At 30.5% G+C, this 9877-nt stretch overlaps 1 protein-coding gene across 1 annotated transcript; it reads left to right on the top strand.

The window, feature by feature from the left end:
- LOC132916035 (omega-amidase NIT2-like) lies at window positions 1-9877 on the top strand. The gene is made up of 7 exons (XM_060975780.1): window positions 1-7; window positions 95-241; window positions 1369-1515; window positions 8217-8401; window positions 8733-8901; window positions 9176-9409; window positions 9561-9877. Exons 1-7 carry the CDS (start codon window positions 1-3, stop codon window positions 9650-9652), a joined length of 981 nt encoding a protein of 326 aa, XP_060831763.1. The 3' UTR covers window positions 9653-9877.

Below are 9877 nucleotides of genomic sequence, written 5' to 3'. Positions count from 1 at the left end.
ATGTCGAGTAAGTATTTACTATGTATAAAGTATTTATAGATAAAAAATATGGGAAATATATAACCGAATATATTTAACTTTTTCAACATTTTAGCACTTCGCTTGGCGTTGGTACAACTTGAAGTGAATGAAGTAAAAAGCAAGAATGTAGGGCGGACAGTTTCCTACATATCAAGAGCGAAAGAATATAATGCTGATATTGTCGCTCTTCCTGAATGCTTCAATTCACCATACGGAATACGTAATTATTTGTTTTTTTTTCAATAATATATTATGAAACAACTATATAGAAAAAAGTAAAAGTACACAAATTACTTTTCACAGAATGAATGAATCGTAAACAGTAATTATGCTAGTAGAATACCCATTTCTATCCCGAGACAAAATAACTTATTGTGAAAGCTTTTAGTGAGAATATCATATTTCTAAGGACATTCAGTAACCACACATTACAACACATTACATTGAAGTTGTCTATATTTGTCTCGTGTTATCTACTTCACGACGACTTTAAACTCAACTCAACTTAATGACTTAAACTAAACTCAACAAAACTTAAAAGCTTATTAAACTTAACTTAAACTTATTAAACGATATATATAAGCTTAATAAGTTTAATAAGTTTTTAACAATAGTTTGTTGAGTTTAAAGTCGTCGTGAAGTAGATAACACGAGACAAATATAGACGACAGAAACATACTAAAGAATATAATTATGTTTAATAATGTGTTTAACAATACATGTTTAAACACAAACTTATTAAAAGTTAATTTTTTTTATTGTATTTAGGAAAATTATGAAAATACTATGCGGAACAAATACGGAACGTGAATGGCTCAATGGACCAAAGAGCGGATTCTCTGGATGACCTGGATTCTCGAACAGTCAAGTGACGATTGATCCGTACAATTGATCGATTTCTTTTTACTACAGCATTGCAAGAGATTCCGTGTTGGAGTACAATGTTGCGACTTCCTATGCTTGGACGATGTAGAGGCGAATTGGACCGGACCTGATGTGATCGATATTCCCGTTGTTTACTCCGCTGCTGAACAAGTGGATTTTAAACGTTTTCTCATCGTATTTGTCGCCTTGATAATTTTGCACTTGATCTTCTAAATCTTGAATGAGGATTTAGATGGCACCGTTGATGAAATTCCATCATAAACGTCGACGATTAACATCAGCCATCAGGGAAAGGAGAAGGTACGATGTAGCGTGTTGATGAAAGATCGTTTTTACCTGGCTAATTATACCTTAAGGAGGTTTTTTCTTATTTATTTTTCCACGATGTATTGTTAAATTATTAATTTTCTTATTTGATTTTTGTGATTTCTGTGAATATATTTAACTTTTTCAACATTTTAGCACTTCGCTTGGCGTTGGTACAACTTGAAGTGAATGAAGTAAAAAGCAAGAATGTAGGGCGGGCAGTTTCCTACATATCAAGAGCGAAAGAATATAATGCTGATATTGTCGCTCTTCCTGAATGCCTCAATTCACCATACGGAATACGTAATTATTTGTTTTTTTTTCAATAATATATTATGAAACAACTATATAGAAAAAAGTAAAAGTACACAAATTACTTTTCAGAGAATGAATGAATCGTAAACAGTAATTATGCTAGTAGAATACCCATTTCTATCCCGAGACAAAATAACTTATCGTGAAAGCTTTTAGTGAGAATACCATATTTTTAAGGACATTCAGTAACCACACATTACAACACATTACATTGAAGTTGTCTATATTTGTCTCGTGTTATCTACTTCACGACGACTTTAAACTCAACTCAACTTAACGACTTAAACTAAACTCAACAAAACTTAAAAGCTTATTAAACTTAACTTAAACTTATTAAACGACATATATATTTCCTTATTATATTCCTTTAATAAGTTTAAGTTAAGTTTGTTTTTTCCTGGATATAAGATAGAGGAAATATACTAAAGAATATAACGATATATATATTTCCTTATTATTATTGCCCACAGAAAAGCCATTTTTGAAGTCAGAAACTTAACCGAGCATGTTAGAAGAAAGCTGTTAGTGTCTAATAGTATGGTCCTTCTGTAGTATACACGCGAATACATATAATAGTATAATAATAGTTAACACCGAATAACATAGACATTTAAACATCCAGAATTTTTTAATAACTTGTGAGAATTAACGATGTAGCGTCTAGTTTCCATATCCAATCTATCCCTTAACTCATAAAATACGTACTTCAACAGATAAATAAAACAGTATAACGAATGTTACAACTAAAAGAAAATAAAAAGGCATACTTTTTGCTTCAAATAATTAAAATAAAATTTAGATACAGAACTTTCAATGTATGAAAGTCGAAAAAAAGATATTTGTTCCGCTTAGTATTTTCATAATTTTCGTAAATACAATAAAAAAAATTAACTTTTAATACAATGACAAGCTTTCATTTCAATCTATATTTAAGATATAATATTTTATCGGTTTTCGTTCGTGACAACACCGAAGTAGCCAATAAGTTTGAAACGTATAATTGAGAAAGTTATGAAGCAAGAGGTTAAGGACAAATTCTAAAAGATATACAATTCAATAGTATTATATTATATTACTTTGCGGATTACTTTTCAAGCATAAAAATAGTTTAACAGCCATTTATAGTTACTTTATATCATTTCATTCGTTAAATCCGTTTAATTTCCTTTCTAAAATAAAACAGTCACGTTGGCGAGTTTCGTGTTTAATATAGAATTATTTTATCATATATGCAACAACACATTTTTTCTTCGTAAATATTATTAATAATATTATCAATTTCTTGTACTTCCGTCCTTCATACAAGTGACAATGAATCATAACAGTTTCACAGAAATCACAAAAATCAAATAAGAAAATTAATAATTTAACAATACATCGTGGAAAAATAAATAAGAAAAAACCTCCTTAAGGTATAATTAGCCAGGTAAAAACGATCTTTCATCAACACGCTACATCGTACCTTCTCCTTTCCCTGATGGCTGATGTTAATCGTCGACGTTTATGATGGAATTTCATCAACGGTGCCATCTAAATCCTCATTCAAAATTTAGAAGATCAATTGCAAAATTATCAAGGCGACAAATACAATGAGAAAACGTTTAAAGTCCACTTGTTCAGCAGCGGAGTAAACAACGGGAATATCGATCACATCAGGTCCGGTCCAATTTGCCTCTATATCGTCCAAGCACAGGAAGTCGCAGCATCGTACTCCAACACGGAATCTCTTGCAATGCTGTAGTAAAAAGAAATCGATCAATTGTACGGATCAATCGTCACTTGACTGTTCGAGAATCCAGGTCATCCAGAGAATCCGCTCTTTGGTCCATTGAGCCATTCACGTTCCGTATTTGTTCCGCTTAGTATTTTCATAATTTTCGTAAATACAATAAAAAAAATTAACTTTTAATAAGTTTGTGTTTAAACATGTATTGTCAAACACATTATTAAACATAATTATATTCTTTAGTATGTTTCTGTCGTCTATATTTGTCTCGTGTGTTATCTACTTCACGACGACTTTAAACTCAACTCAACTTAACGACTTAAACTAAACTCAACAAAACTTAAAAGCTTATTAAACTTAACTTAAACTTATTTCCTCTATCTTATATTATACTCTTGTCATATTATCCATTCACACAACATTGAATATCCAGGAAAAAACAAACTAAAACTTATTAATAAAAGGCAAACTGGTGTATGTAAGCATATATTATACTCTATTTAGGAAGACGATACTTAGTTGTTGGTTATATATATATATATATTCCCTGAGTGATGTATTATCGAATTATCAATAAATGCAATCGACGTCAGGATCAATGAAATTTTAAAGCACTTTTTCCGAAACTATGAGTCATTCACGTTCCAGATTTTCGCTCCTACAGATCTGTACCTCCCACAACTATAACAAATAATTTTTTGACATCCCATAAAATATACATAGAAAATACATATTGTTATTCTAATAATTAAAACACGAAACTTCAATGTTTTATTTATTAACTGTGTCTAATCCCAGGTAACATAGATAATAATTAACATTGACGTACATAATATATATTTGAAAGAATAGAATTTTCATTTAACTGACTATATGACCATACTCGGTAAAGTATCAACACTGACTATCTATCAACCTTTTATAGCTTCCTCAAGAATATGGGAAGACTTTAAAAATTTTAGTCACGTGATTTGGCCCTTGAAAGCGGAGAATTTAGAAGTAATATTTTTATAATAAAAAAATTAATTAACAAGATATATTATCATAGGACTAATGATAAAATGCCACCAAAACCGGTAAATTTATAATATTCAAAAGAAACTTGAAATCCAGTTTATTTACTCAGTAATAAAATCTCATTTACCTTCAGAGAACCCAAACAACTTTCGCATAACTCAACTTCTCTCCTTTAAACAAAACATCAAAGCGTGTTGTTCCTAACTTCAAAGGGCCCAACTCAAGTTTTTGATCAATTTTCTCTCGTCCTATATTGTCGTTTCAAAGCTTACAATACCATCTACACCTTTGCCTTGATATATATTCACATATATTTTGCCACGTTGTTTCATCTTTCGGAAACGATATGTTCGAAAATGATATGATATTGAAAACATATAGGCCGTTAAACAAGAATGGATGGATTCAAACGGAAGTAATTAAGTGATCCCAATTCCACAGCCGTGGCGGCTGAACGCGTTTTCCTTTCGAACAATTCGCTCGCATCAAGTGGTGCGAATTTCAACAAGTATCCAGGTGTTTATCACTAAATTTATTTATTTTTTTTTTTTTTATTGATTTATTGTTTTCTTTTTTTTTTTGGCTTGATTTTAAAGAAATTTTAAAGAAATTGGAAATTGGAAGATGACAAATTACTGACATTCCTTTAGTATATTATGGTAAATTTGCAAAGGTTTAAAAAATCTTGGAACACTTTGTATGGAATATATAGAATACGAATTCTTTCTCTTTTCTAATTATCGTTTACGTAATAAAATAAGGCGTTTCAATTGGAATTCGTTAAATGTTATCTTAAATATTTAATTTAAAAATTCTTTGGAGAAAATCGGAAAAGATTTTAACTATTTTTTAATCAATAAATAAACGCTTCAAGAATTGAGAACCACTGAACAAGAACTCAGTTAATCGAGTGATACGAATAGTTCCGCAATATTGCAGAAGCCATTTACTGCGTTCCCCTAATATGATCACATCGATAAAAGAAAGATCATTACTTCTTCCCTATATTTAATACGTAAAAATAAAAATCTTATATAAAAGGAAAAAAAGGAATCTCTTGTTATTTTCTTTGAACCAGATCGCCATGTCATTAAATTGAGCACAATAACTAAATTAAAAAATTGAGACACCGACTAACATGAAACAACAATCTCACGCGACGTAACAACCATCGTCAACCGAATCTTATGGACCTGTTACAGATTAGAGCGTTTCATTTACTTGAAGTGAAACGAGGATTAACTCGTTACTGCTCAGTGCCGAACATTTATCTTCATTCTTGCCGGTACAGAAAAGCCATTTTTGAAGTCAGAAACTTAACCGAGCAACTTTCTCAACACGCTGAAATTCGAACCTTTATCACACACCTTTTTTTGTTAGAAGACAAGACAATGAGGAGGAAAAGATTATAAGATTCTACGAGAAGATTATGTTAGAAGAAAGCTGTTAGTGTTTAATAGTATGGTCCTTCTGTAGTATACACACGAATACATATAATAGTATAATAATAGTTAACACCGAATAACATAGACATTTAAACATCCAGAATTTTTTAATAAATTGTGAGAATTAACGATGTAGCATCTAGTTTCCATATCCAATCTATCCCTTAACTCATAAAATACGTACTTCAACAGATAAATAAAACAGTATAACGAATGTTACAACTAAAAGAAAATAAAAAGGCATACTTTTTGCTTCAAATAATTAAAATAAAATTTAGATACAGAACTTTCAATGTATGAAAGTCGAAAAAAAGATATTTGGTCATCGATTTTATTTAAATTCTTAAGTACTCGTTCCACTTACGTCAGTAATAAAACATTTTTATCGACAAGCTACCTTACAAAAAGACCTTTCTATCAACCTAAATTGCTTCAAAAGAAAATCCCTTTTCAAACACACCGTATTCCTCGTACCAAAATCCAAAAGGGATATTCCAACAAGATGTATTCAGTGAACCGTAGCTCGTGACTGGTGAGCTTGGAAAGAGATGAGGCGCTGAACCGTCAAAGTTGATATTCGACCAAGCTCCCGACCCTTCCATCTCGATAATCCTGACCAAAATTCGAATGAACTACCCAGCGGAACGATCATCGATCCCTATAGAATCCCTTGAAGTATTCTTCCCAAAGGATTCGTCGTCTTTTACCCTATTACGTCCTTCCATCACGATCTTCCTAATGATGAACGAAATAATAAAAGTTTTTAAAACGCAACGCCGCTGTCACTTTCTAAAATCGTCGTATTTATACTGCTGGATGGCCACGGGCACATCCGACTGCCAGATATAAAATACATCGAAAGAAAAGAGTAATTTTTCTTCATAACTATACTGATCGATGCATAGATCGAAATCACTGACTTGATCACTGTAATATCGTTGTCTTATGAAAGTTTCGTCTGGTCTTAATTGGTTCTGTTGGTTCTTATCGTTGTGAAAAGTCGATTCAATGTGTGTACCTATTGTATAGAGAATTATTGTGTGGTAGAGTGTAATTTTGTAGTCTTTTTGATCTTTACTTTATTAATTTTGTCAGCAAGCCGCTCTTTGGTCCATTGAGCCATTCACGTTCCGTATTTGTTCCGCTTAGTATTTTCATAATTTTCGTAAATACAATAAAAAAAATTAACTTTTAATAAGTTTGTGTTTAGACATGTATTGTTAAACACATTATTAAACATAATTACATTCTTTAGTATGTTTCTGTTGTCTATATTTGTCTCGTGTTATCTACTTCACGACGACTTTAAACTCAACGAACTATTGTTAAAAACTTATTAAACTTATTAAGCTTATATATATCGTTTAAGAAGTTTAAGTTAAGTTTAATAAGCTTAATAATATAATATAAGCTTAAGAATATAAGGAATATAATAAGGAAATGTGTCATAACACACATATCATTGAACTTGTACAGTCAGCGGCATTTTGTGTTTAAACATGTATTGTTAAACACATTATTAAACATAATTATATTCTTTAGTATGTTTCTATTGTCTGTATTTGTCTCGTGTTATCTACTTCACGACGACTTTAAACTCAACTCAACTTAACGACTTAAACTAAACTCAACAAAACTTAAAAGCTTATTAAACTTAACTTAAACTTATTTCCTCTATCTTATATTATACTCTTATCATATTATCCATTCACACAACATTGAATATCCAGGAAAAAACAAACTAAAACTTATTAATAAAAGGCAAACTGGTGTATGTAAGCATATATTATACTCTATTTAGGAAGACGATACTTAGTTGTTGGTTATATATATATATATATTCCCTGAGTGATGTATTATCGAATTATCAATAAATGCAATCGACGTCAGGATCAATGAAATTTTAAAGCACTTTTTCCGAAACTATGAGTCATTCACGTTCCAGATTTTCGCTCCTACAGATCTGTACCTCCCACAACTATAACAAATAATTTTTTGACATCCCATAAAATATACATAGAAAATACATATTGTTATTCTAATAATTAAAACACGAAACTTCAATGTTTTATTTATTAACTGTGTCTAATCCCAGGTAACATAGATAATAATTAACATTGACGTACATAATATATATTTGAAAGAATAGAATTTTCATTTAACTGACTATATGACCATACTCGGTAAAGTATGTATGTATGTATAAGCGTTAATTATAAACTAACTTTATGTTTCAAAAAGTTACTGATACTAACACAAATAGCATGATCGTAATTAAATACTTCTACTCATTTTTCACTTTGAACCTGTAGGAACAATTTATTATATATACATATATATTATATTTACATTATATTATAATTACATATTTAAGTAAGTCGAAATAAAAAACTTAGTTATTTTGATAATTCAAAAAATAAAAAATTGACAAAAATTTCAATTTAATTTATAGTTGAAACAAAGGACAGTTATTTTTCATTAATTGAAATATTGCAATACAGAATATTTTCCGAAATACGCCGAAAGTATTCCTGATGGTGAAACGAGCGTCGCTTTATCGAATGCAGCTAAAGAGAACAGCATTTATGTAGTTGGTGGTACGATAAGTGAAATAGAGGGCGATAAATTGTACAATACTTGTACTATTTGGAGTCCCGATGGAGCTTTGATATCAAAACACCGAAAGGTAATTAATATATCCCTTTGTGGTTTTGAAATTCACAATATTGAGGTGGAGAAAGTGACCCTCTATCTAGGAATAATCTAGGATTATACGAGAAACATACGTTTTGTTGTAATGTGTAATATAAATTTTTCACATACTAAAAAACTTATTTTTTCTTAAAAAAATATTCCGTTTCAAATATTATTAAATGATAAGATTTAATAAAAGAAAGTGATAAAAACACTGTCAGTTATTAAATAAAAAATGATTAAAGTTTAGGAGTTGGTAACTTTGATATTAAATTACAAAAGTTGCAGCAATAGAATTAGCGACTATATTTTTATATTATTAGGTACATCTATTCGACATCGACATTCCTAACAAGATTACTTTCCGAGAGAGTGATTCACTCAGTCCTGGTAACTCTCTAACGATGTTCGATGTGAAGGGCTGCAAAATAGGTATTGGCATTTGTTATGATATTAGGTTCGAGGAAATGGCACGTATTTATCGGAACAAAGGTACAGTAACTTAATCGAACATTACTCAACTAGTAGAAAATTAAATACCTTTTTTAAATATATTCTATATAAAATTAATATAATCTGCAACTCTGTATAAAAAGGAGCTTAATTTTAAAAACCAGTATATTTGCGGAAAATTAAATAATTAAAAGAATTAGAAGGACGACAAGAGAACTGTTCTTGCATATTCATAAATTTTGGAATATGGATCGTGCAACTACAAACTTAAGTGGTATTCAGTGGCTTCATATTTCCCGTTTCTCTGGGTTAGGTTGTCAAATACTGATATATCCAGCGGCATTCAATATGACCACTGGACCACTGCACTGGTCATTGCTTCAGCGTTCCAGAGCTAATGACAATCAATTATATGTCGCCTGTATATCACCGGCTCGTGTTCCTTCAGCAAATTACGTCGCATGGGGACATACACAGTTGACCAATCCCTGGGGAAAAATTCTTTACGATTTAGAAACTCAAGAAAATATGGTGGTCACTGATATCGGTAATTTCTATCTTAAAATTAAAAGCGAGAGATCCATGATGTAATTAATTTTTAGTCTCGATAATTTATCTATTTAGCCATCTCTCTCTGTATTTGTTGAATTTATTAATAAGCATTACTTATTACTTCGTGTGTTTCTTTTTTCTTTCAGATCTGAAAGTTGTTGAGGAAGTAAGGGCTCAGATACCTACATTTTCTCAGAGACGTACGGATTTGTACGACACTGTCTGGAAGAAGGAATAACTCTACACCAAAACAGAAAATGTTTTCTTATAATATTTCTACTACAATACCCCTTTTTATGAATTATTACTAATCACTTATCATTTGTATTAGATGAATGACTCAATTAAGAAAACCAAAATGTTATAAATAATAATCTGTATATCTTGTGTACCAATATGTAATTGGATATTATAATAATATAGGAATGTCCTTGATCAGGGATATGATAAAGAACATGGGAAA

Source organism: Bombus pascuorum, chromosome 1 (assembly GCF_905332965.1).
Source record: "Bombus pascuorum chromosome 1, iyBomPasc1.1, whole genome shotgun sequence".
NCBI classification, from domain to species: Eukaryota; Metazoa; Arthropoda; class Insecta; order Hymenoptera; family Apidae; genus Bombus; species Bombus pascuorum.
Note: the sequence above shows the minus strand (reverse complement) of the source record. Positions and strands in the feature narration are given on the sequence as shown.

What these genes read in the sequence shown, in the direction of transcription:
- LOC132916035 (XM_060975780.1), top strand. An exon ending in CAATTCACCATACGGAATAC is followed by an intron (nt 242 to 1,368) that starts GTAATTATTTGT and finishes TCAACATTTTAG; the next exon opens with CACTTCGCTTGGCGTTGGTA. An exon ending in CAATTCACCATACGGAATAC is followed by an intron (nt 1,516 to 8,216) that starts GTAATTATTTGT and finishes ATTGCAATACAG; the next exon opens with AATATTTTCCGAAATACGCC.